A 27847-nucleotide genomic window follows, 5' to 3' on the forward strand; every position below is an offset into this window, starting at 1 on the left:
TTTTGGAGTTGAGTTTGTTTTAAGAAATCAATGACAGTTTTGTAATTTAAAACAAGTTAAAATCCTTTTTGTTATGTTGTAAATGGGCTTTGGATGTGTTTCTAAAGTTCATTTCATATAGGTTTTAAAAAAAATAATAACTTGGGCTCTTATATTGGGTATAATAGTAAATCTCCCTTAAAAAAATGTAACTTCACCAACATTTTTTATAAGAAAGAACATTCCAGTCTTTGACAACAAGGCGAAAATGGGAGGGAAAAGCCGTTGTAAGTTCAATTCAAATTTGATAGTCCCGTTCTCTTAGACCACAGGGGTTCAAGAGATTTATGGTCACCCACCCTTGGATCTAATCTAAGGGGTCAGAAAAAACTAGTTTAAAATTTTGTTTTCTTTTTCTTTTTCTTTTAATTTAATTTAAACAAAAAAAACGTTAAAAAAAAAGTTAGTCACAATAAAACACGTTCTAAGCCCAAAATCTCTAAACATGTTCTTCTCTTGGAACCCTAAACTTTTCTGGAAAATTAAATTTCGGTGTTGTTGGAAGTTTGATTGGTGGATTATGGGAACAAGGAAAGAATTGGGTTGGATGATTGAACATCTATATATATAAAACAAAAGGCAGAGAATGGTGAAGCATTCAAAACACCAGAAAATGCCATTGGTTAATGCAAATATTAAAAATTGACATTATTAATTAAATGAGGATAATATGGTAAATTCACACCTTTTCATATTAAAAAAATTAAAATTAAAAGAAAAATCAGATAATTGATCCTATTTTTTATATTCTAAATTTATTTATTTAAAAAAAAAGCCTCTAGCAGGCGTGGAAGCGCGTGTGGAGAGGCTAGTTATTATTATTATTATTTCCCTTCAAGCTTTAATTTTCTCGGGCTGACGATAATTTGCCTCATCACCCTTCAAACTTGCAATCCCATCAAAATGTGGTGAAGAATCATGTTTTCTGAAAAAAGGGGGGATTCAAACTCGAGGTGAGAGTGATTCATCAATGTCTCACCATTAACTCTTTAATTCTAATTTTCATTTTGATTTTTTGTTGCCTACTTATGTCCATGACATATTAATTCTCTCGTCCATTCAGATTTTGTTTTTTGAGAACCTCGACAGTCAAGGAAATTTTTATTGATAAAACAGAATGGGGGGATAAACAACCTGACTCTGACTCAAAGAAACACATAATAGAGTGTCCTCAATAAAATCAGGGACCACCTCAAACCAAATAAAACACTCCACTTTACGCATACCAAATCTAGCAAATCCGTTCAAATTATAATACGTGAATTAATAACCCCACATGTCGGTATAATGATCACAGGTGACTTTTGCAATGTTGGTGAAAGTGGCGTTGTTGATTTTGAGCTAGACTACCATACCAGAATACGAGACAAAGGATGATGCCCATGACTGTGTCCGAGGAGGCTTCCTACGAAGGATAATATGGACAAGCAGAGCAAGAAGGAGAGCAAGGTCACCAACTCCAGATTTGAGTTCATCCACCACACTCGGCCCTTTGTTAACTTTCTTCTATGTTTGCACTTGATTCAAGCTCTTTATCCTCAGTTTAGGATATACATTTATTACTTTGACTGTTTTATCTAATGTTCTTATGTTAGATGAAATGAAGTTCTCCACTCGAAAGTTTGTGGTAACCTACATGGTCCTTTCTTTATTTCTTCGTTGGTTACTGTGTGTCTTTATTTCATGGGACTTGGTCTAAATGTTGTTTCGTACAAAGAAACAACAAAAAATATCCTTATATTCGTTCGTAATATGTAAATTCTACAGCGTATACATAAGAAATAGAAACAAAAATGAACGTAAATAAGAGACAAGTGAAGTAAACAATTCAGCATTTGCTCAACAGAAAACTTTATTCACAAATCAATTGCAAAATCTCGAACCTTGTTCCTCCTCTCGTCTTCATACGTCCAAGAACTTCTGTTTATCTGTTTATCTATGGCCGCCAACAATATATGCCTTCCAAACCATATACGTGATGTTTCTAGTTAGCTGTATACAGTTCCTATAAGCTTATATGCTTTGCCGGCTTGTGGCTTCTGAATAAGAACAAGAAGAAGAAAACAGAGAAATGAAATAGAAAAATTCATTTCACCGACTAATTGTAGAAGATATAGAAACATATCTGCTCATAGAAATGCACATAAATACCATGCTAGCTAGTTAGTTAGATGAACCAAAAACCATATACAAAACTAGCAGCACTATAAGCCATTTCAATTATCTACAATGGCTGCTATGAGATTCATTCCATTAGTGATGATATTTACATTTGCTCTGGCAACTTCCAAAAGGGCAGTAGCCAGTGATCCTGATATCATTTCTGACTTTATAGTCCCACCGAATTTCAACGGCACGATTGATGGATCGTTTTTCACTTTCACTGGATTTCGTGGAATTTTCGATCAAGCTCCCGAAACTTTTAAGGGATCGAAAGCAAGCCTGGCTGAGTTCCCTGCCCTTACTGGCCAGAGTGTGTCATACGCAGTGCTTCAGTTTCCTCCAAACACACTATTCCCACCTCACACCCGCCCAGACGCAACTGGACTTTTGTTCCTTGTTGATGGTACCTTGGAAGTAGGCCTAATCGACACGAAAAACAATCTATACACTCAAAAGCTTCAAACTGGAGATCTGTTTATTTTTCCCAAGGAATTAGTTCATTATCAGTATAATTCAGACCCTCAAAGGCCAGCCACAGCCATTGCAGCATTCGGAAGTGCAAGTGCTAGAGCAGTTACAGTGCCGCCAGCTATTTTCACCACTGGCATTGATGATGCCATCCTTGCCAAATCATTCAAGACTGATGTTGGTACCATAGAGAAGATCAAGGCTGGCCTCACCAACTAGCTCCACATTGACAAAAGAAATATTTAATAACTTGCTTCTTGTGCACTGCAAAATTTGATTTGGTTATTTGTCTTTTGGAGATCATTTTTTCTACTTGTTTTGTTTGGTTGATGTATGCAGCTTTTCCCTTTCATTCTATTATTTAATAAAGTACTTCTACTACTCATTCAAAAACATTTGGATCTTTTGTCCAGTCTTTTGACTCTGACATTATAAAACAATAACCAGAATTGTATAATAATTGAACCACAAGAGTCCTTTTCTACTTTTATCTGGTATACCGTATACGTACAAAGACATAAGATTTTGAGTCCTCTGATCACCATGCAAGCTGAGAAAAATGCTGCAAAATAAATATACTACCGGATTAATTAGGATGCCCAAAACACAATGTTAAGTTGTTAATGTTAGCGGACATGCTAAAGTTCAAAACCAATGCATGAATTTCTATTTTCTTTTACAGAGCATCCGAACCCAAAACTAATTTGCAAACCCAAAACATTTTTTTGTGCGTCTAGAATAGCTAAGCTAGCATATGCTCTATGCATAGAGCCTTAAGTCTGCTGAAATCTTTCCGAATGCATGGCCACCAGCTGTATACTAGAATATACCCTGATATTGTTGCTGCAAAATAACCATCCTAAGCCTTTTTATGATATGTTCAACCCAGCATGGCGGTTGTGGCATATTCTACTGTACACAGTACATATATGCTGTCTACATACACAGATATAAGAGCTTTGCATGCAGAAGAGAGATAAGGGAGAGTCTTACAAGAACTCCTCTCATTTCATAAGTCGAAAAACTTCAGATAATTATAAACTCTAACCGGATTTTCTACCTGGCTATCTGTAGCTAGCTGCCATGTCAGAGTCAGCTCCAATAAGCATATATCTATTGCCTGCTTGTGGCTACCAGGCCAAATAAGAAGAAAACAAGGAAATGGCAACACACAGACAACAATAGAAACTGATCAGCTCCTACATATTAACCCTACCAAGTTATACAATCCCAGCTTGTTGGTCTTCAATCATAACCATTTTTAAAAGTTATCTAAAATGGCTGCTATGAGATTTGTTCAATTAGTAATAATATTAGTACATTGCCTTAGCCACATCCAAAATGGCCCTAGCAAGTGATCCTAACCTAACATCATTTCTGACTTTATAGTCCCACCGAATTCCAACGGAACAGTTTATGGAACCTTCTTCACATTCTCTGGATTCCCTGGAATTTTCAATCAAGCTCCTGAAACGTTCAAGGCATCGAAAGCAAGCCTGGTTGAGTTCCCTGCCCTTAGTGGACAGAGTGAGTCATATATATGCTTTCGATGTTGATCTCTTGCCCTCATCACTTACGGTGTTTATGATTTCCCCATGTAATCCCCTCTGGAAGTACTTTCATTGGGACAGCAAACATTTTGGATACAAAAGCAACACAAGGAGCTTCTGGCCTCGAATCACAAGCTTCAACTGATTTTCTCACAAGCTCTGCCTCAGCAAGAGCGTTGGGATCAACCCCATCACTCAGAACCTGTCTCTTGGGAAGCAATCTGTTATTCGATATGCCTGTGCTGCAACTGGGTCAGGCATAACCTAACCACCATTGACAAGACTGCATCAAACAGAGGAAGCCAGTGGCTCATCACAGCTTGAAGCACAACCTTAGGATCCTTGTTCTGAAGCTCACGGTGGTACATTCAAATTAAACGACTTGATTACTTTCTCAAGCATCACTTTATTATCATCACCATCTTCCAAAGCAGCCTGATAAACCTGCCAAAGTGGTTCAAGCACAAACTGAACAAACATGGGTCTGGCTTTACTTAAACCAGGTACACCTTTCTTCCCCACAATCATCTTGGTTTTGGGATTGTAGTACCTGGGTCCCCACAGAGCTTTTTGCAAAGCAGCTGTGCTCGCACCTAGTTTCGAAGCATAAAACTCAGCAAACTCACGAATACAAAAACCCCAACCATCCAAAGCACACACAAACGCTACATTGCCCTTCTGGGGCTGAAACGTATCTTCCTCATCATCCTCCACATCCAAAAAGGCGAGATTTTGGTCACTACCCACATCTCCAGAAGGCCCAGAAAGTATAGCATCAACGTCAGACAAGTACTTCTCGCTCTTATACGCACTCACAATCCCATTAACCTCATGAACAATACGCACTAACCTCGTATAAGCCTCCATGGGACTCAATTTCAACTCGGAGATCAACCGGTCAATCTTGTTGAGCACCAAGCAAGGCGTGAGCTTCTCAATCCAAGCCTGGCGCAAAACGGCGTGCGTTTGGATGTGGACGCCCTCAACGGCGTCGACCAGGACCAGAGCGCCATCGCTTAATCGAGCGGCAGTGGAGACCTCGCTGCAAAAGTCCATGTGGCCTGGAGAGTCGATGAGGTTGATGGAGTGGTCTTTGTATTTAAGAGAGATGGAGGAGCTTTTCATGGTGATGGCGCGCCTCTGTTCCTCGTCGAGATAGTCCATGAACCGGAGGCCGCCGGCGAGTTTGGGATGGACGACGCCGGCGCCGGCTCTAGCGTTTAGGTGGTCGGCGAGGGTGGTCTTGCCGTGGTCCACGTGGGCCGGTATGCATTTGTTTCGGATATTTCAGGTATTATCGGCTATTGATTATACACATGGTAGAAAGATAAGACCCGAGATACCGGAGGTTGGGGACTGAGAAGAATGGAATTGGCGAGATATCGGTGGTTTGGTGCAGACGACGGACGAAGACTTAACGGAGGTATTCAATTGGGACTTTTAAATAGTCTTTGAAAGTTTAGTTGTATTCAATTGGGAGTTTTAAAGAGTATTTAAAAGTTTTGAGGTATCCAAAATGTTAATAACTTTTAAAAACTTTGTTAAATAAATGACTTTTCAATACTTTTAAAGCTAATTCTTACTACCAAAAGTCTTGATAATTTACACAAGACTTTATATTGTATTGGGAAGCTGAGAAGATAGAAACAAAACGTCTCCTAAACCCTAGCAGCACGCAGACATCTATTTTCTTCAAAGAGCTTTACTTTGGTTTCCCATCTTGTCATCTTCCTCCAGGTTAGTCGTTACTTTTTTACTTTCCCTCTGTTAATGAATATTTTTATTATTCTTTCCCTCTGTTAGTCGCATCCATGTGCTTATATGTTTGTATACAATATATTATTGTTTGTCAGTGTAGAGCCAAACCAGTGTAGAGTTCTTGTTAGTATTTGTTATTAAGGTGTTCTGTAATATGTTTAGAAAAATGATAATCCCTTTTATATTTATTGAAGAAGGATCCTTCTCCTTTTTGTTGCTGTTAATTAAGGGCTAAAAAGAATATCATTTGTACATGTGACATTGCATCTTAAGACCTACATATTGAATTATTTGTACATGTTCAGAACAAATATTTGATGATCCGTGGGTAAGAACATGATATTGAATAATCATCGAATTAATATTTGTTCTTAATTTCTAATATATTTGAAATAATATTTGTTCTTAATATATCAATATATCATGAATTAATATTGGAAGTGCATCAATATATCAAATAATCATCAAATATATCAATATATCCAATATTTGTTCTTAATTAATCAGGTCGCACTTCCAATGGTGGTGCAGATGCAATATTGAATAAATATTGGAAGTGCATCAATATATCAAATAATCATCAAATATTTGTTCTTAATTTCTACATTGCATCTTGACTTTGTACATGATATTCAATATTGAATTATCTTAAGGATCCTTCTTATCATTTGGTTATCATTTGTACATGTGATATTGTTTGGAGACTTATTTTGTACATGTGACATTGCATCTTTCATACACGTTATATGCTTCTGAACTGTACGTGCTCTCAGGGATGATGATAAGTGGTGGCTTTTACCAACCATTCTTCTGCTATTCAAGTTAATGCAGGCGCTGTTTGTGGACTGGCACATAGCAAATTTAGAAATCCAAGATCATTCTCTATTTTTCCCAGATCCGGATGCGTTTAGGTATTGTTTCTTTACCCATAATTCGTTAGGTAGATAATTTTTTCATATAATATTCTCAATTTGATCACGTATTGGGCTAGGAGAATTGCTGGAATATAGACTCTTGTAATCTGACCATTTTTGTTGATTTGTGAGTGTTTATGAAATATTATTGATGATTGAGTATTATTTATTTCTTTTGATAAGAATATGTTACTTATCTATGTGATCAGATTTGATAAATAAAAATTTAAAAGGTGCATTGGATGCATTTTACCAATACGCTATTATGAAAATATACACAATTAATAAGGATTTGTACGTGTGATATAGTAATTATCAATGGAAGAATCACAACGGGGAAATGACAAAGGAAAGAGCAAATTTAATGGGGGTTCTAAATTGTGGACGTTGGAAGAGAGCAATGAGTTGCTACAACTCATGGTTGATGCCGCCAATCGTGGATGGCGTGATAGTAATGGAATGCTAAGCAAGCAAACGGTTGAGAAAAAAATTCTTCCTGCCCTTAATGCAAAACTTGGATGTGAAAGGAATCATTCACAATACTTAAGCCGATTGAAATGGTTTAAGCAATGATATAATATTTTTTCTGAGCTTATGCGTCATAGCTCTGGGTTCGGGTGGGATCCAATCACAAAGAAGTTCACCGCTAGTGATGAAGTGTGGAAAGATTATATTAAGGTGAGCTTCTATTTTCGAAAATATATTATATGATAATTTATTATTTTGTATGTGTATGCATTAATTGTATGTATTTTTTTTCCCTTTGTTAGTACCACCCGGCCCATGTCAACTTTCAGACAAACACTTTTGCTGACTATGAACTTTTGAGGATTGCATACAAATTTATTATTATCATTCATTATATCACGCTTTGCATACAAATTTATTATATATTTTATGATTAGGTAAATATTTTTTAGTGGATTGTGGATTTCCAAATCGACGTCAATTTTTAGCTCCATTTCGAGGTGTACATTATCATCTCCAAGATTTTGCTGGTCAAGGTCGTGACCCTGAAAACGCAACTAAGTTGTTCAATCTTCGCCATGCTTCCTTGAGGAATGTAATTGAGAGGATATTTGGGATATTTAAATCAAGATTCATAATTTTCAAGTCAACACCTCCATTCCCATATAGGACTCAAGCAGAGCTTGTGTTAGCTTGTGCAGGACTACATAATTTTCTTCGAAGGGAATGTCGTTCTGATGAATTTCCTATTGAACCAGAGAACGAGTCTTCATCATCTTCACCATTACCAGGGAATGAAGGAGATAATGTGGAACAAGTCTTTGAAACTCAAGAACAACAACGAGAGAATGCTAATGAATGGAGAGTTGGTATAGCTTCTGACATGTGGAGAAATGCCATGCAAGATAATAACGCAACTCAACGATAATGAGCATTGGAATTTCTAAAGGAATTTTTATTATGGTTTATTCAACGTCATTGAAATGAATGGAACCTTTATCATTTTTATCATTTTCTAATGTTAAGGACAACTATTCTTTGCTTTTACTTAATTGTATGCCGACTAGTTAATTCAACATAGATAAATGCTATTCGTAAAATAAATATAAAAATAAAGTATTTAAAAGTCTATAAAACTCTATGACAAAAGTATATGAAAGTTTGTCACTTTACTTTATAAAGTATGTAAAAGTCATTAAGAATCTGTCAATTCTTGAAAAGTCACTCACTTAAAAAAAGTCTTTAAAAGTTAGAATTGGATACACCCCCCTTAGTCGCGCAGCGGGGAGGTTTTCAGGTTTTTAAGAATTAGGGCTTTTGGAACTCGTGTTGCTATATGAATATGACTCTTTTTTTTGCCCTTTTCAGAATATGTGTTTTCCTATTTATTTTTTTCTCCACTCGAATGTTTTTTTTGCCAAATTTTTTCTCCAATGGTTAATTCCACCAACTTTCTTAGGGTTCAACTCCATGCGGACAGAGGTTCAAAACCGCAAGTATGCAATTAATGTTTGTGTAAACCCCCTCCTCTAATTGCTTGGAATAAAACTTATTCTAATACAATTTTGTTATAAAACAAGAGATAAAAAGTGAAAGAGCAACTTTACCAAAAAATTAAAAAAGGTGAAAGAGCAAGAGAGATTGGGAAAATTGATAAGTCACATGTACTTCTGCTTATAAACATTTTTATTAGAAGATGTTGAAACTTTTATAAAGTTAGTGTTTAAGGTGATTCTTCAAAAATACTAAAGATGGCAAAGGAACATTTTAACATTTTCTGCTAAATGTATTGTCATAATCGGTTTTGGTTATCTAAAACTCTTTTTTTAGCCATTTTAAAAACATTTCCAAACAAACATTGATTTGATTATCTAAACTAAAGGCAAGTTATTATGACAAAAAATATGATTTCATTCCTACCCTTTCCAAAACCCTAAAGAAGTGTATGAACACAAAATTAATTATTCTCTTAATATGCATAAACATCACAGATTAAAGGGAAGTGAACCAAATGATTGAAGAAAACAAAAATAATTATTTCATAAACCCTTCAAACTGCTATGAATTCATGAATACAATGATAAATAAATGATGGCATAGCCCGGCGAAGGACATCATCTTATCTCATATGTGATCCTGGTCTGCACAAACATTATCACCAGCTCATCCAGTGGGTGTGGCAAAATGTCACCCCCTACAGAGCTAGCTATCACTTTAACATGTATTCCTTGAACACAGGCGTATACCTGAAATAAGTAACAGCAGAAGCAGACTCATATCAGGAACTTGAATGGGGCTGGCAGATCAAAATAAAATAGAAGAAAATCAGTAAGAGTATCATTTGGTCAAAATCATGTTAAGCTCTCTAAAAGCTATCAGGCAGTATATACGTCGGCAGTAACAAGAAAGAAATGTTTTAAACTCTTTCATCTCAATTTTCAGACCTACATATTGCCTGGAGGGGCAAAGAGTATGTGATTGAGAGTAGCGCAAACCACTCAGTTCTGCATCTTGTTGCCCCAATCTGCACTCTCATTAATTACAGTTTTTGGATTGAGGATGGATGTGCTCTCCTTCTTTTCACTCTAGGATGCGCTATAACACACCACCTATTCACAATAATCGCTAACAAAAGAAAAACTGGCAAATATTTAATGTGTTTTACCACCCTTCTTACCAATAGTGTAGCTTCAAGTCTTCTAATCACGATAGGGTGTGAGATCAATGTTGAAGCGTTGCTTCCCCTTGCTTACCCTCTAAAAATTAACAAAATAGAACATCCAGGTCAGTATCTAGCAACAAAATGAAAAATCATATTGTTAGGAATGCAGAAACCAAAATGAAAAATCGTTCAGGTTTTTAATCTTCTTTTTTTTTCTTTTTTTTTTTCCTTCCATCCTTTTGAGGTGTGGTCAAGGAAGGTTTTGGGAGGGGAGACTCTACCAAATACAAATAGCATACATGTCTCAATAAAATACTCCTGAATTGTTTCAAAAGTTGCTGAAAGAATCTGGTAATGATACGACACTAGCTAAAACTGCATTTCCAATCATGGATAATGTAACAACCCACATGCCAGTGACTCTCAGATATACTTCCAAGTAACCGAGATAATATAGCATTCCATGTACATAGCATTTCAATAATTTTTTCACCACTTGACTAAAAAATGATCAGAACTCTAACTGCTCATATTATGAATGAAGCAAAGGACTTACAGCAATTGCTACAAGCTCTACCAGCAGTTCCTCCAAATGGCGCAAGGGCTACAATCATATATAAGAAGTAATTTAAACATCTTCACTTGATAAAATACTTTTAGTTAAAAAAATTCTATATATTCAAATATGCCACAACAGGAATGAACTTCCAGAGAAAATGCTCATAGAATAAGAAAGCATGACTCACCCATTGAGTTGGACCATCAACCGGCGCGTTAGAAGGATCATCATGTACCTAAGTCCACAAAGGAAAATCTTAAAAACTCAAAAGTCTACAGCAAAATGTGCAGATATGAATCTCTTCATAAAGAAGAATACAATTAAAAACTAAGAAAGATAAATTCATATTGCACACTTTCGAATTTGTATGGAAATAGTTGCAGATAAACGACATTATTTATTCACAAAGCTCCTTCAAAGTGAACTCAAATGAATCTGTGCCCTACTGGTAATTGGAATTACTTAACTTCAACTAATTTGTTCTCTAGTAACCCTAGAATTACGAATCATAATCCTAAGAGTAGATGAAGCATAATGCCTGCATCAACCGATTACTTTACCTCCATGAAAATTCCATCCACTCCAACAGCAACTGCTGTCCTTGCAATGCACGGAATCAATTCACGAAGACCACCACTGGCTACACCTCCATCATCCAACTATAGGAGAAAGTAGAGTTACCATTTGATATGAGAAAAAACATTCGTATCAAACTAAAGTAATCATATTACATCTTAATCGAAGAAATATTGTGACACTACAGATAGAAACTTACAGAAAAGCAGGATTATTGCAAATATCTCCACACACAAAAATTACAACATCAACAACCAGAAGCAATTGCCAAAAGTATTTATAATTTCATCCACATATGCAATAAGATAAGACCGGTACCTAATGTTTGTTGTTACTCTATAAGAAATGAAACAATCCAACATTTTTTCCCCAACTACCAAATTATGTGATTTTTCACAGGTCATTTCTATGTCAAGGAGAAATGTAAAGGATTATTTAGTCTAGGTTACAGTCTTCATGGGAAATAACACGGACATAACCATACTTTTTGAAGCAAGGAAATTGCAGAGTGCTAACTTACGAAAAAATATATGTGAGAATTTTCTCACCTTTCTCCCAGCAGGCTGTTGCAATCCATGTGTTACATCAGCAACCTGTAGCGAAACACTTAAGTTGAATCACCTGGTCTGGTCCTCAGATTTTAAAATGAAATGGAGGCAGCGTGTTCAGACTTATCACTATTGAAAAATTGGGACAGGAAAGAATGCAAAAGTGAGAGAATTATCCAACAAGAACCAATGACTGAAAGCATTTGTAAGGATCAGGTAAAGGTCACCCAATTGAATTGGATACATGTCAAGTTTTCAACCCACTCCTATAGATTGTCAGACAACTGAGACCTACTTGCAACATACAAACACATATTTCAACCTCTTTGTAATTGATTTCAGTATTTATGAGGAAACAGGACAATATGAAAGTCAAATTTTCATTGTCTTTTTATGAGATGACGATAAAAAATTTCATTAGAAAGCCAAATGTTTCCTATACATTCAATGCCCAACATTTCCTACAATCGCTTCTTATAGGTGCTTCTCCATCCCCAGAAGCATTTACTGTCTATTTCAACCAAACATTATAAAAATCATTTTGGAAACAAACTGAGACTGGGGAAAAGGAGGGGGAATAGTCGTGTACTTCCAGTATTCCTGACAACAGAATTGTTTCTATTTCTTAGGAAAATAAAGCACAAAATAACAGCACATAAAAATAGGAGCAGAGTATAAATTTAACTTACAACAGGACAATTAGCTTCTCTGATCCACTCCAAATTGCGCGGATCAACAATTAAATCATCTATATACCAAAGCAGAAATATAGGATAAATCAACTGAACAAGAACAAATTATGAGAATGCATCAATAACTTTGATCGTAGAATGGTTAGAAGGCAACATTAAATCTCAAGAAATATGAATGGAGAGTCAATGCACGGAAGTTTAAAGACAAAAAGGGGGGAACATGACGCCAACGAAATATAGTTTCACTAGAATTAAGCAATGGCCACACAGAAAGTGGGGCAAGCACTAGAATATTGATGAAAGCTGAAACAGAAAGCTTAATTGAAGAGAGTATAGATACTGTAAGACTTACTATAGCCAAACATAGTTCCCCTTTCACAGACCATCACGTTTGGATTTCCAGCCAGTCTAACCTTCTCAGCAGAATTTACCATGACCTGAAAAAATGAACATTTTGAAGATTAATATCAGAATCAGAAGCATACCTAAATCATTTAAAAGAGATCATTTAGTGGAGGTCTAATCAGTTAGTTCAGATTGAACTACTCATCATTAAACCCAGAGAGAGAGAGAGAGAGAGAGAGTAAATCACTCACTGAAGGTGCACAGAATTGGCCTTTCTTAATGTTGATAATTTTTCCAGTCTTGGCTGCTGCAACTAGAAGATCTGTCTGCTTTCATAAGAAGTCACAAATAAGATACATTGGCACTCTCACATCCTCTGAAACTAAAAATTTCGTGATTTTTTTTTTTATGATAGAGGATTCCGTTTAACTTAACCTGGCGGCACAAAAATGCAGGAATCTGAATAATGTCTGCAACTTTACCAACTTCTTCACACTAGGAAAAACAAAACAGCAAAGAAAAATGTGAGGAACAGTTAATGACCTGTTACAAACCAGTTGACCGATCTTTGATTCAATCTTGGAATGGTTGTTTAAGAGACCCGTGGTAATCGTCTTTTTTTCCTTTATCTGAGGAACTTTCCTTGATGTATAACTCAGGATGGTAAAGAAATAGACAAGGATGCATGGTGTTGCCTGATTGTGCATGCAAGTATTCAAGATAGAATGCATAGAGAACCATTGATCAAGTCCAAAATAAAGAAATATAACAGAGTAAATTATAACCTATTCTAGAGTCTCTCTTTTCCTTATCCACACACATTTTTACAAATTACATGGACATGTCGTGATAGAGATAGCGTATCCGAGGTATCCAAATGGTACACATTTATTCAGCATAGCAAAGAGTGTCTTGTCAAACAAAGCTCATTCTTCCTACCCTTTAGGCTTTATCTTTAACCCATCAAATTTCCAGGCTTAAGAAAACAATATCTAGTATATTAAAAACAAGAGTTAAAAATTATGTATATTAAGAGAGGAGACAGAATGCTCACCTGGCTAGCTTCGTGCACATCTGTAATTATAGGGATGTCATATGCTACTTTAACCTTTTCAAGGATCTGAAATAATTCGGGAAAAATAATGAGGAATTAGTGATTCCAAGTTAAATATCTTCTCTATTGACAATTAATGTCAAGTTAATGCTAGGAAAGATAAATTTTACTCTAGAAAGTTCTAACTATGATTTTTTTGTATGCCCTAGTAATTGCAGCTAAGCCATTAGAAGGCTAAATGTATCAGCACATGACATAGGAAAACTTCAAAGTTCAAGAACACATGACTAACCACAATGGGAAAAACTGACTACCAACACTGAAATTGTAGTCTATTTGAAAATTAATAAATATCTAGTACACTCCCTATATTTATCACCACAGAAACCAAAGTGGTCTGTATCTCAACTTCGAATGAAAACAAAATGATGTAGCTGTGCATCACCTTTAAGCCTTCAGTGAGGCCAGGACCACGGAATGATTTTGAGGATGTACGGTTGGCTTTGTCAAAGCTTGACTTGAAAACCAGTGGCAATCCAACTCTACAAGATTGGAAAACAATTGTCTATATCACCAAAAATCAAAAGTTCAAATCCAATCTTCTATCCCCATTTTGGCACATAGAAGAGCCCGATAAAAATGAATCTTTTTCCTTCTCTTATTTTGCATAAAAGAAACTACAAAAATAAACAAATGTTCAAAGAGTAAATGCATAAATCCCAAAGAGAAGGAGCAGACTTTGTTGCAACATGCTTTATGTGCTTGGCCATCCGGAAAATGTGCTCTTCGGATTCAATCACATTGGGACCCGCTAATAAGAAAAATGGTTCTGCTGCCTGTGGAGATAGATCAATCAAAGATTAAAGTACCCATTGGAACCATAAAGCATCCAAATGCATATACCCTTTAACACAGGAACTTAAAATACCCCAACAAAGTAAAACCTTGAGCTGGTTATATAACACTGTTGATGCATCCATCTTTGCCACTTCGCTGAAATACAAATGAGACTACATATAAGCATTCAAACATAACATGTACTAAAAATATTGTTGATTCAATCAAAGCAGCAGCCAAGATCTCAAGGAATTTAAAAAAAGTTTTTCTTGCGGTTGATAATTCAGATGCTGATAGTCTGTGTAAGATTCGGAGGTAATCTATTTTCCCGCAATTTTTTTCCAGGCATCCAAACGGATCATAAAACAATATGTGAATTCAAATTCAAACTTGAATGTAGTTGAATTTCACAGATCTTCAAATATATTACAGAACATAAAAAAGAGGCGGATCAAGCAGAGAGCTTTACCTCACTTTAATCACAAAAATAGGGAGAGCTTCAGTGAGTAATGGTATAGAAGCAGAGACGAGTTACCCAGATAGTGTTATGAAATAATTCTGTCACTGACTCTCTGTCACTGTCACTGAAGCTGTACTGTATGAGTGTGTGCGTGCGCGCTCGATTGTGTGCAATGTGAAGGTCCAAAAAACGTTGGAGGCCCAACTTAGAAAATTCTCAGCCTTTTTAACTTGTAATTTGGGCTAGTAACCCCATTACAAAGAGCTTCTGAAAAGTGGGCTCACTCATTGTTTGCTGATAAGAGCTTCTCATTAGCAAACACCTTTCAAGGATTGATCAGTCCACATTGGTCGTAGATTTTTTGTTGGCTTAATTACTGTTTTACCCTTTGGAACGGTTGCTTGATCTCACTTTACTCTTTAAAACTGAAATTTTCTCACTCAACCCCCAGAATCTCTAAAAATTACTGAAATTTTCTTATTTTACCACTTTCGTCCACAAAGCCGTTAAGTGTGCTAATGTGGCATGTGCATTGTAGTAATTTTAGCTCCTCTATTTTCTATCTTTGCATCTCTCTCTCTCTAACTCCCACTCTATCTTCTCTCCCCTCCCTGACCAAACCCTTCCTAGAATTACTCAACACACCCAACTTACCAGCTATTCCAGCCAATTCCACTTGGAGGAGGCTCAAGTAGGTGATTTGTGTGTAGCAATCATGGGTGACCATAAAGGGAAGAGGGAAGTGGGGCAGCGAGACGGGGGTAGTGGGCTGGTGTGGCGAGGCTGGGCTGGATACTTTGGGCATAGGGGTGACTGGAAAGGGAAGAGTGGGTTGATGGAGGTGACAGATGGTGAGCTAATGTGGAAGGGAAGAAAGGCAAAAAGGGGTTTGTTAACCCTAATATTTTTAAAATATATATATATATATATTTAAAATATGTTTGTTATATTTAATTTGGATTTATTTAATGGCTAAAATTACTAAAATATCCATGCCACATCAGCACACTTAACAGTTTTGTGGATGGAAATGAACGGAAGTGATAAAGTGAGAAAATTTTAGCAATTTTTAGAGATTATGGGGGTTAAGTGATCAAATTTCAATTTCAGGGGTTAAAATGAGACCGAACGTCCATTCTAGGAGTAAAATAGTAATTAAGCTTTTTTGTTTATAGGCTTATTATATGTTTCACCCCCTGAAACTGAAAATTTCACACTTAACCCATTGAATCTCTAAAAATTGCTGAAAATTTCTCACTTTACCACTTCCGTCCATTTCCGTCAAGACACTTAACGGTTTTGTGAATGGAAATGGATGAAAATGGTAAAGTGAGAAAATTTCAGTAATTTTTAGAGATTCAAGGGGTTAAGTGAGAAAATTTTAGTTTAACAGGGTGAAGTGAGACCAAGAGTCCATTTTAGGGGATGAAACAGTAAATAAGCCTTGTTATATAAGCGATATTGGGAGAGAGGGGGAATCGAACCTAGAACCTAGGTACCCATAAATGTTCTTATCAACTTGAGCTACAAGTCCCTTGTACTTGAGTTGTTTGTAAATTTCGTTTGGTTTAAATCTCAAGGTGCACCTAAACCAATGTTACATAACAGTTCATGTTGGTTCTGTTTAGGTAACAAAACCAAGATATTCCATATAGTGGCTTTTTTTTTTTTTTTTAAAGATAGAGAAATTTGGGGAGAAAGATAACACCAAATTTAAATGATTGATGCACGTTACGAAACATAATAGTAGATGATAATAACCAACAAGAAAATCCCAAGTTAAGAAGAAATTATATAAGTCGTTTAGTTTAACTTAGCTTCAGATAAGTTGAATCGCCTAAACTTATTGCGATTTGGTTCAGTTCAATAAAAATTATAGTTATTTATAATAAGGTAAATCAAAAATTCGGATTGATTTGGTGATGCGGGAGCATCTATTAGACTTTCCTAATCTAAGTGGGCATCAGCCAATAAGGCTAAGTTTTAGTTATATTAAATTAATAGGTTATTTTATTACTTGTTTTCCTATTCTTACTAGGATTTGGTTTAATTTCCTGTTTAGGTTTTTGAATGTCAATTAGGTTTTCTATATTCTAGTATAAATAGGCTATTAAGAGACTCTTCTATTTAGTTTTGTTGATGAATATAATTTCAGACGTTAGTCTATAGAGTTTCTGTTGGGATTTTGCCCTAAAAGCTAGAACTCAATTATCTTCGTTCCAGCTTCGATTCTACTGCTTTATCCTTCTATTCTTTGTATTTTGGGTATGTTTGGGTTGCTGGACAGCAGCTTATAGCCGCTACCCTGCATCATTTGGTTTGGTCCGATTTAACATTGTGGACAATTTTTTCGCCCACCAAAGTCAACTGCTAAACTTTTCACAAAATCTCCAAAAAGAAAAATATTTTTTTCTTGTTGAGAGACCAACAAGATAATATTATTTTGTGGCGTTCATAAGGCTTAGAAATTCTAATGGGAAGGTTTTACGCTGAAAGATCTGTACTTAGTTTCCCTTACGAAGGTTTTACTATTTATTTAGATTGTCATCCTCAAATGACCAACTTCATTTGAATTCTTAACCCAACAAAATGCACACACACCAGACCTATCTTTTAAAGCCTTATGAATTTACAAATAACACTCGGACATCTAAAAGATTTTGACCTTCTTCAAATATCTTGCAAACGCAATCATTACAAACAAGATTTACTGTATATTGCCAAATTTCCATGATCTTGGTAAATCATTTTTTCCAGGCAATCCAACTGCATAACTCACATTCATAAATTCACTATGAAGCAATAACAGGAGTACGTGATGGTTTTTCCAGAACAAAACATGACATATTCAATGAATAAAAATCAAAATAATCAGAAAATCAAAAAACAAATATAAAAAATAAATCTGCAAAGGAGAAGACATAAATCTGCAAACAACAATCGGTAGCTCCTCCAGCATTGATTTTTCGCAAGGAGCGGGTAAACAGATGCACACACAATCAAAACCTAAATACCCAAACAGATGCAAAACCCTAGTCACAGAATCGAAGATGAGCTGAGAGAGAGAGATGAACAGTACCTGAGAGAGAGACAGAGACAGAGCTATACGAGATGAAGAGGTGGACGCTGCGAGCGAATGGGATCTCCGATTTGCTGGAGGACAGAGAGTCAGAAAATCGAATTGGGGAAAAAAAAGAAAGAAAAAGAGATAGAGAGAGAGAATCTGACCTGCGTGATGGCGGCGACTGAGAGAGGCTGAGAGAAGAGTGGCGGTAGAGAGAGGCGTGACGTGATGGCTGAGAGAGAGGTTTGGAATCCACGGCCGGCTGAGTATGAAACGGAATGGGAGGAAGAAACGTTACGGGAGGAGCGGGTTTTTTTTTTTGGTGTAATCCTGTGTGTGCGCTACCTATGGTAGCAGCATACACACCCAATCAAATTTCACCACGTATGAAAATATATATAATATCAAATATCAAATATCAAATATCAAATATATATATATATAACATAAATTAATATAAATTAATTCTATTGGACCGGTTCCTTAGGGTGGAAAATCGAAATTGAACCGATCTGAATTGATTCGGTTTCAGATTTGTCTCGGTTTTTTACTTTTTCGGTCAACACGGTTTTCTTTGGTTTTTTTCAAATTGGTTTGGTTCGGTTTTGTGGTTCCAATGCCCACCCGTACTTAGAATATATAAAATGTTTTTTTTTAGTTTTTTTATAAAATGGTCTACCGAGATGGGCGTGTCAATCCATTCAGCTAGCTTAGCTTCCATCATGGAGGCCCCAGCCTTCCTGACATAGGTGGCTGGCTGACTTTCTTTTTCTTTATATATATTTTTTAAATAATTGTTTTTTATTATTTATTCTGTTTAGTTTTAAAGAAACCAAACAATAGAAAGAAAAATCAAAATCAAAAGAAATTTTGTTAAGAGCAGGATGTACTGATGTTTTGTAACTGAGTGTAGGCTACTAAGCTCACATATGAAGATTCACTTCAGCAGTTGCTCTTTTCTCTGCTTTCCTAGTCTCAGCATTGAAAAGTGAAAACCCATTCCGCAGAAACCATATTATATGACAATGAGATTAGCAAAATACGTATAAAATGTGTATATGTGTAATAAGGTAAGTTTATGTGATTTTAAGAAAAATGATATGATGAAAAACAGTGTGTATAATTTGATTGTTTTGTTCATATCAACTCTCCGTTGATATAAAAGAGAAGGATTAAGCTTGTGTTTATGATGAAGAGTTACAGCTTATGCAATCTGATTATGAGCATGTTTAACATGTTATGTTTTCCTATTTAGATCGGTGCACTAGATACCAAGTCATATCAGGTTTTGATAAGTGTTTAAATTAAGTTATACCTTGAGGCCCAAGACCTAGTGAAATAAGGAAGGATTTTGGGGCCTATTAAGGGTCCTAATTATTTCCATTTATGCGTCAACCGATTTGGTGGGCTTGGAAGATTAGTCAAGTCGGCCCTCAGTGACGAGTAGAGATGATTTGACCTAGCCCTATATAAGCTTAAGGCCCTGATCTCATCAGACACGTTCTCTAAACCTATTCTCATCATAAAGAGAGAGCTGAAACAGATTCTGAGAGAGAGCAGAAGTCTTGAGTCGTTCCTGTTCTTGATAGTATTTCTGCTGCTACGGATTAGATGAGTTCAGAGGTCGTGTACTCTAGGAAGATGGCTCGAGGTATGTGTTCATGTCTTTACGTATTTCAGATTATGTGAAAGATCTAGAACATGTATTATATAGAAATCTAACAGTTGGTATCAGAGCTTAAAGTTATTCACACATATACTGAAATTGTTGTTCAAGCATGTCTACTATGATTTCATATCTGTTTATGCCACGTTCAGTTATTTGGTTATGTTTAATTTTTGAAGATGGTTTAAACATGTTTATGAAAATATCAAGAATATTAAAGAACCTAGAAAAGCATTTTTTGATTTGGTTTTTCATATTTTCAAAACTTTAAACACATTTTTGACCTACCAGATGACCTTAGAACCCTAAAAATGCATAGTTAGGTCATTCCTTATTCAGAAAGGTATTTTGTGTCAAAAACGGACACCAAAAACCCCTAAAATATTGTTCACACAATTTTACTATTCACTACATTTTGGGGTTTTTCCTTCTTGAATTGTGTTTTGTTTAGTTCTTTTTCTGAGCTAGATAGATGTTTGTCTTTGTTCTGAGAATCAACAAACTTTTCATAACAAAACCAAACCTAAATACTCAAACCCTAATGAAATAACCAAAAATTGCATCATACCTAAATTGCTTGATAAGTTTCTTCAACAAACAGAATCTGTCATGTAATTTGTTTGTGATGGCACAAGATAACATGTAATTTTGTGTAAGCTATGAGTAATCTCTTGCCACGAAGGTGCGATACTTAATTAAGGAGGCTTGCATATATATTATTTGTTAGTTTTGTGAATAAAGTTAAACATTAAAACTGTTTTCTCTTAACAAATTGAGAATCGATTTCTTGGAAAGTATTCATGCTTTTCTTTTGCAAATCCTTACAACTTTGAATACTCCCTCAATCAATTTCAATTTCTCGCAAATTGAAAGATTCACTGGATCAAACTTTAAAATATGGATGTTTGATTTTAAAGTTGTTGTCGGAATGAATGAGATCGTTTATGATCTCACTCATGACTATATTTAATTCAAGTTAGCCCTTTCGCTTATGTGCCTTGTAGTACAACTCCTAGAGCTTAGGGAAAAGGAAAAGCATTTAGCATTCAATAGGTGTCACTCGTGTCAACTTGTCACGAATGGCATTCTAGTAAAGAATATAGTGAAGCTAATTAAGAAGAGGAACGAAGATGAGCTGGAGCGAAAAAGGGTTAAGGCGTAGCGAAGTCATCAACCACATGGATGACCCATAAGGATATACACGGCTACAAAGGACAGTCTCAGAAGTCTCAAGATCGCTATGAAGCTCGGTGTATGCGCTTACAGGAGAGGACGATACATCAATAAGCTACTTCGATACAAGAATCTCTTAGTGCAATATGTGAAACATACGCCCCAACCTGAATCACTTGTTGAGATTTTTGATGCCACCACTAATAGGGAGATAGTGGTACTTGACCCATTCCCTTCTAAGGAGAACAACACTTTTATGGCGGCGGCGGCACGTTGTGACAAGGAGGTTTAGACAGCTACATGTTGTTTTTTCATTAAATATTATTGGAGTAGTTTATTTAAGTTGGATTTAGGATTTATTTTAGAGTTGGATGATGTAGTTTTCAGTACCCTAAATAAAGAGAAATTTGATTTATGTTTCAAGATTATTAAGACTTGGTTTTATTTTGGATTCAATAAAGATGTTTTTGTATCTCAGAATTAAAAGACAATAAAGATGGATTATATTGTCTCAATTATAATAAAGATGGTGAAGTTTTTTAATAGCTAAATCGAGTGAGAAAAGATTAGAAGTGAAGGAACATCCACTAGGTTATGGCATAGGTGTTTAGGGCACATTTCAAAAGAAAGAATGAAAATTCTTGTTAAGGAACAAATCTTGCCATCACTAACTTTCGGTGATGATGAAATTTGTATTGAGTGTGTCAAAGGAAAACTCACTAAGACTAAGAAGAAAGGTGCAACACACAGTAGTGATCTTTTAGAGATCATCCACACAGATATTTGTGGACCATTACCTCATCAAACAATTGATGGAAATCGCTATTTCATCACCTTTATAGATGACCATTCTCGTTTTTTGGTTATCTATATTTCATAGCAGAACAGTCTCAAGCTTTTAAAATGTTCAAAATTTTTCAAACTAAAGTAGAAAGACAACTTGAGAAAATGATCAAATTTGTGAGGTCAGACAGAGGGGGTGAATATTATGGACCTTTTGATGAAGGAGGACAACGTGCTGGACCTTCTTACTAGGTATCTACAAGAAAATGGAATATCTACTCAGTACACAACACCAAGAATTTCGTAACAGAATAGTGTGGCTGAGACAAGAAATCGAACTTTGAAGGACATGGTTCTTAGCAAGATTTCCAAAACTGATTTGCCTATGCTTTTTGAGAGAGGCGATCAAAACAACAAACTATAGAGTGCCTAGTAACTCCGTACCTAAGACACCTTTCAAAATTTAGACTACCAGAAAGCCTAGCCTAAGACATCTTCATGTATGGGGTTGCAAGGCTGAAGCTAGAATCTATAACCGTCAAGATAAGAAGCTTGATCATAAAACAATAAGCTGTCATTTTATAAGTTATCCCGCAAGGTTAAAGGGTTTTAGATTTTATTGTCCAAATTATGGTGCCCGAATTGTTGAGACTGGTTGTGCAAAGTTTATAAAGCATGAGGAGAATGCCATTGGGAATGGAAATTTTGTTTTTGGAGAAGAAGGTGATGTAGTTGTGATTGACAATGCTGAACAAGATGTTACACCATTGATTCCTTTGAGTGAAACTGTATTGGAAAATCCTCAATTTGAAGAACCAGTTGAACCACAAGAACAAGCTGTAGAGAATCCTGAGCTAGATAATCCATAAGAACCAGTACAACCGAGGAGATCTGACAGACCAAGAAGATCCACAGCAAATTCAGATTATGTGTACTTACAATAAGCAGATTTTGACATTGGAGATAAGGCTAATCCAACAAGTTTTAAAGAGGCTATAGAGAGTCAGAATGCAGACAAATGGAGGGAAGCGATGTTGAATGAACTCAAAAGCATGAAGAATAATCAAGTATGGGAATTAGTTGAACCTCACAAGAGCCAGAAATTAGTAGGCTCGAAATGGGTATTTAAAACAAAGAAGGATAAGGATGGAAGAATCGAAAGATTTAAGGCTAGATTGGTAGCCAAAGGGTTCACCCAAAGGGAGGGAATTGACTACACTGAGACGTTTTCTCCAGTTTCCACCAAAGATTCTTTCCGCATCATTATGGCTTTGGTGGCACATTATGACCTACTTTTGCATCAGATGAATGTCAAAACTGCCTTCTTGAATGGTGAACTCGAAGAAGAAAATTATATGAGGCAACCTGAAGGGTTTGCAAAAGAGGGAAAAGAGCATATGGTTTGCAAACTCGGCAAGGCAATATATGGGCTGAAGCAAGCAAGCAGAAGGTGGTATTTTTAAATTTCACCAAACTGTTTCATCTTATGGTTTTGAAGAGAACATAGCTAACCAGTGTATTTATCTGAAGAAGTGTGGGAGCCGATTTATTTTTCTGGTGCTGTATGTCGACGACATACGTTTGGCTACAAATGACCACAATTTACTGAAGGACACCAAGGAGCTACTTTCAAATAATTTTGAGATGAAGGATTTGGGAGAAGCTGCTTTTGTGTTGGGCATTGAAATTCAGAGAGACCGAGCTCGAGGCCTTCTAGGCCTATCACATAAAACATACATTGAGAGGATATTCAAGCGTTTTGACATGAGTATGTATTCTAGACAGAAAGTTCCGTTAGCTAAAGGAGATTTAAAGAAGAAGCATTTCCCCAAGAATAAAGAAGAAGAAGAAGATGAGATGAGGAACAAGCCATACGCTTCTCTAGTTGGAAGCATTATATATGCACAAGTGTGTACAAGGCCAAACCTAGCCTTGTGCATTAGCAAGATGAGGAGATTTCAGTCAAATCCGGGAATGCAACATTGGATAGCTGGAAAGAAGATTCAGAGGTACCTACAGAGAACAAAGGTTTATATGTTGATTTACAGACGCACATAAAATTTAGAGCTTGTTGGTTATGTTGATGCGAATCTTGGAAAAGCATAGGATAATTACATCTCTACTTCAGGTTTTCTTTTTAAGATGGCAGGAGCAGCAGTTGCTTGGATAGTGCTAAACAAACTGGTGTTTCGAGTTCAACCATGTTTGCAGAATACATAGCTTGCTATGAAGCCACTTCTCATGCAGTATGGCTAAGGAATTTTATTAAAGACATTAAGGTGGTGGACTCGATCTCTAGACCAATACAGATATATAATTATAAATTGGGTTTTTTTTCACGCTTTCTTTCAGTTTCAGTTTTCAATTAGGGTTCCAACTTCTTCTTGCCCTTGACTCTGTCTCACCTCTTTGGCGGCAATAGTTTGGATGTTGATGTGTGTGTGCGTTTGTGTATCTGAAAGACACAAACACACACACATCATCAACTTCTAAAAAAATGTCTTTCTGAATGCAAATCTGTGGCTGCCGTCGTCAATTTTTAGAGGCAAAATTTTTTTGGATGTTGATGTTTATGTGCCTTTGTGTATCTCAAAGACACAAAGACACAAAGACACACACATCATCAACTTCTAAAATATTGTCTTTCTCTCACATTGGTGGTCCGATTATGATGAGGAACAAAGTTCCCTCTGGTAAGATTTCATATCTCTTGGGATCTCAGAATAATCTGATTCTATCGGAGATTTTCTATATAAACCGTCGTGGTTATTCTCAATTCTTGTCATTATTTTGATCTACCGTCGTCGGCTACCAAAATCCAAGAAATAAATCGTAAAAAAAAATTAATATTAAGACGAAGGTTTAGATATAAGGTTGGCCGTATAAAGTGAATAAATACGACGGTAATTTTGATTTATCTTTACCGTCGTTGTACATTGATTTAATACGGCGGTATTTTGTAATATACCGACGTGGATTTTTTTAAAATTATATGGCGCCGAATACGAAAACTTGGTCGTGTTTATTACGAAGTAAAAACGGCGGCTGTTGTTGCACACTGTCGTCTTTACTTTCTACGTCGGTGGTTTCATACCTTCTGCCGTTGTTTTTGGGCTCAGAGTTTAACTCTGAGGAAAACCTTTTCAATAAGACGACGCTTTTTAAATTTGGTGCGTCGTTTTTTAAAAACACCCATTAAAATCTCCATTTTTTAGGTGTTTAAGTTACTCATACACCGCAGTTTTATAACACCATCGTCTTTTCAAACACAACGACGGTTTTTTGTTAAACCGTCGTTTTTTTCTGGTCATCTTTTTCACTTTTTGTAGTAGTGGCAATATATCTGAAGACTTTGGTGCTTATCCAAATCTTCAATTTATTGACCTAAGCCACAATAACTTGCACGGTGAAATTTCGCAACTCTGGGGACAGTGTCCGCAGTTAGCAACACTACAAATTGCAGGGAACAACCTTACTGGTAGAATACTGCCTGAGATTAGCCATGCAACCCAAATTCATGAACTTGATCTTTCTTCCAATAGTTTAGTAGGGGTGATTCCGAAGGACTTTGAGAGATTGACTTCTTTGGTGAAATTGATGTTGAATGGCAACCAACTTTGGGGGTCCTATACCCTCAGAATTTGGATCATTGACTGATATTGAATATCTTGACTTGTCCACCAACAAATTCAGTGAGTCAATTCCATGCATTTTTGGCAACTTGCTTAACTTATACTACTTGAATTTGAGCAACAACAAGTACGGCCAAGAAATTCCATTTCAGTTGGGGAAGTTAGTTCATATGTCCCAACTTGATCTAAGTCACAACTCACTTGAGGGTAAGATACCATCAGAGATGAGCAGTATGCAAAGCTTGGAGAAGTTGAATATTTCCCACAATAATCTTAGCGGTCTCATACCAACCAATTTTGATGAAATGCATGGCCTGTATGACATCGACATATCCTACAATCAACTGCAGGGTCCAATCCCCAACAACAAAGCATTTCAAAATGCTCGGGTAGAAGGGAATGACGGATTGTGTGGCAATGTTGGAGGACTAAAACCCTGCAATCATTCTGTGGAATATAAGCAAACCTCAAAACTTGCGTTCTTAATCACTTTCCCTATCTTGGGAGTACTTTTACTGGCTTTCCTGACATTTTCTTTGATTGAAAGAAGAAGAAGAAAAAGAAGAAAGAAAGTCCTAGAAATAGAAGGGAGTGATATGCACGAAAACTTTTTTTCAATCTCTAGTTTTGATGGAAGAAAAATGTATGGAGATATAATGAAAGCAACCAATGTTTTTGATGTCGTCTATTGCATCGGGATGGGAGGACAGGAAAGTGTGTACAAGGCAAAGCTGCCATCCGGCAGCATTGTTGAAGTGAAGAAATTCCATCAAGAACTTGATGGGGAGGAGGCGTCTCAGGCCGGAGGAGTTCTTTAATGAAATAAGGGCCTTAACTTAGATACGACACCGAAACATTGTGAAATTTCTTGGTTTTTGTTCAACTGCCCGTCACTCATTTTTGGTCTATGAGTATCTGGAAAAAGGTAGCTTGGTTGCAGTCTTGAGCAAGGATTATGAAGCTAAAAAGTTGGACTGGAGTACAAGGGTGAGAATTGTAAAGGGTGTAGCTCATGCTTTGTGTTACATGCATCATGATTGCTCACCACCTATTGTGCACCGAGACATAACTAGCAGCAACATTTTGCTGCATTATGACTACGAGCCTTGTGTTTCGGACTTCGGAACTGCTAAGCTTTTGAATCCACACTCGTCGAATTGGACTGCTATTGCTGGCACATATAGATATGTAGCACCAGGTAAAATACCTAAATATAGAACTTTTGTTCTTTCTACATTTAGTTAATATCAAGCCTTGATATATCCATATTGATGGTTTGGTCTTCCTGAATTTGTATGCAGAGCTGGCTTACACAATGAAGGTAACTGAGAAATGTGATGTTTATAGCTTTGGAGTGCTGGCACTGGAAGTGATTATGGGAAAGAAGCTAGGCGATTTCATCTCCTCATTTTTGTTTCCATCCACCACCTATGCAAACATATTGCTCAAGGATGCGTTGGACCAACGCCTTCCGCCCCCTACACCTCAACTTCAAGATGACTCATAACCATTGCAAGGCTATCAGTTGCATGCAGACATTCCCATCCACAATCGAGGCCAACAATGCTCATGGTTTCTCAGATGTTATCGTTCCAAACTGCTTCTTCCTATGGAGGACTAGACGATATTACATTTGAACAACTCATTACGATCTGAATTGCATGTGACCTAGTTTTGAACAAATATAAGATCATCTGGTTTGAACATATTGTAGTTATAAGACTTATTTGAGTATTTTCTTTCATATATATATAAAGTTTAATTAGCATGTATATTGTTTTTAAGCTAGTTTAAAATATTCTATTATCCTTTCATACAAGTACTACTGAGTTCTGGTTTGACCAGATTTATCCTATTGTTTACCAACTCTTATGGGAAATTCACATCACAAATTTTCATTTCTTGGACTAATGCTTTGGGCTGAATTTATAATTTGCCAGCTGATGGCTGATGCAGCCCATATAACGATGCAAATCGATGCATTTGAATATGTTCTTCTCTACCAATCAGAATTCATAAACTAGCAATCTTAACCTTCAATGACTTTGATTGATGAATTGAGTCATGTCAAATTAGGAAGAGATATTGAAGGTTGAGTAGAGATAATGGAGAGTGTAGAGAATTTGGAAGCTATGCATATTTTCTGATTTCAACTTATGTTCATTCTATTACACATCAAAACATATATACATGTAATAACCCTAAAACATTCCATGAAACATTCCCTAAGACATTCCATGAAACATTCCCTAAGACAAGGATTACATTGCTCAAGAAAAGTATTCCCTAAAACAAGGAATGAGACAAGTGCCATGAGACAAGGGTTGTCTTGTGTTTCATGTCTTTGTGTTTCACAAGGTGACAATCACACAAGATGCCAATATTGCTAACACTCCCCCTCAAGTTGGTGCATAGATGTCACCAATGCCCAACTTG

General features: G+C 36.2%; 2 protein-coding genes and 2 pseudogenes across 4 annotated transcripts; 2 read left to right on the forward strand and 2 right to left on the reverse strand.

The window, feature by feature from the left end:
• The first annotated feature begins 2259 nt into the window (after positions 1-2259).
• LOC110757383 (putative germin-like protein 9-2) lies at positions 2260-3199 on the forward strand. The gene has a single exon (XM_021958978.2). The coding sequence runs from the start codon at positions 2269-2271 to the stop codon at positions 2887-2889; it is 621 nt and encodes a 206-aa protein (XP_021814670.1). The 5' UTR covers positions 2260-2268; the 3' UTR covers positions 2890-3199.
• A 651-nt stretch (positions 3200-3850) lies between these two features.
• On the reverse strand, positions 3851-5507 carry LOC110757364 (ribosome assembly protein 1-like; annotated as a pseudogene).
• A 3793-nt stretch (positions 5508-9300) lies between these two features.
• Positions 9301-18479, reverse strand: LOC110757402 (2-dehydro-3-deoxyphosphooctonate aldolase 1). 3 transcript variants are annotated; one of them, XM_021958996.2, is made up of 16 exons: positions 18322-18479; positions 18173-18246; positions 14741-14789; positions 14535-14632; positions 14242-14338; positions 13797-13862; positions 13178-13237; positions 12994-13068; positions 12750-12834; positions 12395-12453; positions 11706-11750; positions 11142-11240; positions 10769-10816; positions 10579-10626; positions 10038-10116; positions 9301-9606 (listed from the first exon to the last, which is right to left on the reverse strand). In XM_021958996.2, the coding sequence occupies exons 3-15, from the start codon at positions 14774-14776 to the stop codon at positions 10060-10062; spliced, it is 873 nt and encodes a 290-aa protein (XP_021814688.1). In that variant the 5' UTR covers positions 14777-14789; positions 18173-18246; positions 18322-18479; the 3' UTR covers positions 9301-9606; positions 10038-10059. The 3 variants fall into 3 exon arrangements, with proteins under 3 accessions (XP_021814688.1, XP_088105225.1, XP_088105226.1); XM_088249099.1 differs by lacking the exons at positions 18173-18246; positions 18322-18479 and adding an exon at positions 15103-15943 and having other exon boundaries at positions 14725-14789; XM_088249100.1 differs by lacking the exons at positions 18173-18246; positions 18322-18479 and adding an exon at positions 15103-15938.
• A 4331-nt stretch (positions 18480-22810) lies between these two features.
• Positions 22811-27067, forward strand: LOC148296786 (uncharacterized; annotated as a pseudogene).
• The last annotated feature ends 780 nt before the right edge of the window (positions 27068-27847 follow it).

The sequence above is a fragment of the Prunus avium genome, chromosome 2 (genome assembly GCF_965620075.1).
Source record: "Prunus avium chromosome 2, drPruAviu1.hap1.1, whole genome shotgun sequence".
Lineage (NCBI taxonomy): Eukaryota > Viridiplantae > Streptophyta > Magnoliopsida > Rosales > Rosaceae > Prunus > Prunus avium.

What these genes read in the sequence shown, in the direction of transcription:
- LOC110757402 (XM_088249099.1), bottom strand. Translation starts at nt 14,772, where the DNA reads ATGCATCAACAGTGTTATATAACCAGCTCAAGGTTTTACTTTGTTGGG. An exon ending in ATGTGCACGAAGCTAGCCAG is followed by an intron (nt 13,238 to 13,796) that starts GTGAGCATTCTG and finishes TGTTTTTCCTAG; the next exon opens with TGTGAAGAAGTTGGTAAAGT. An exon ending in TGGATGGAATTTTCATGGAG is followed by an intron (nt 10,817 to 11,141) that starts GTAAAGTAATCG and finishes TTGTGGACTTAG; the next exon opens with GTACATGATGATCCTTCTAA.
- LOC110757383 (XM_021958978.2), top strand. Translation starts at nt 2,269, where the DNA reads ATGGCTGCTATGAGATTCATTCCATTAGTGATGATATTTACATTTGCT.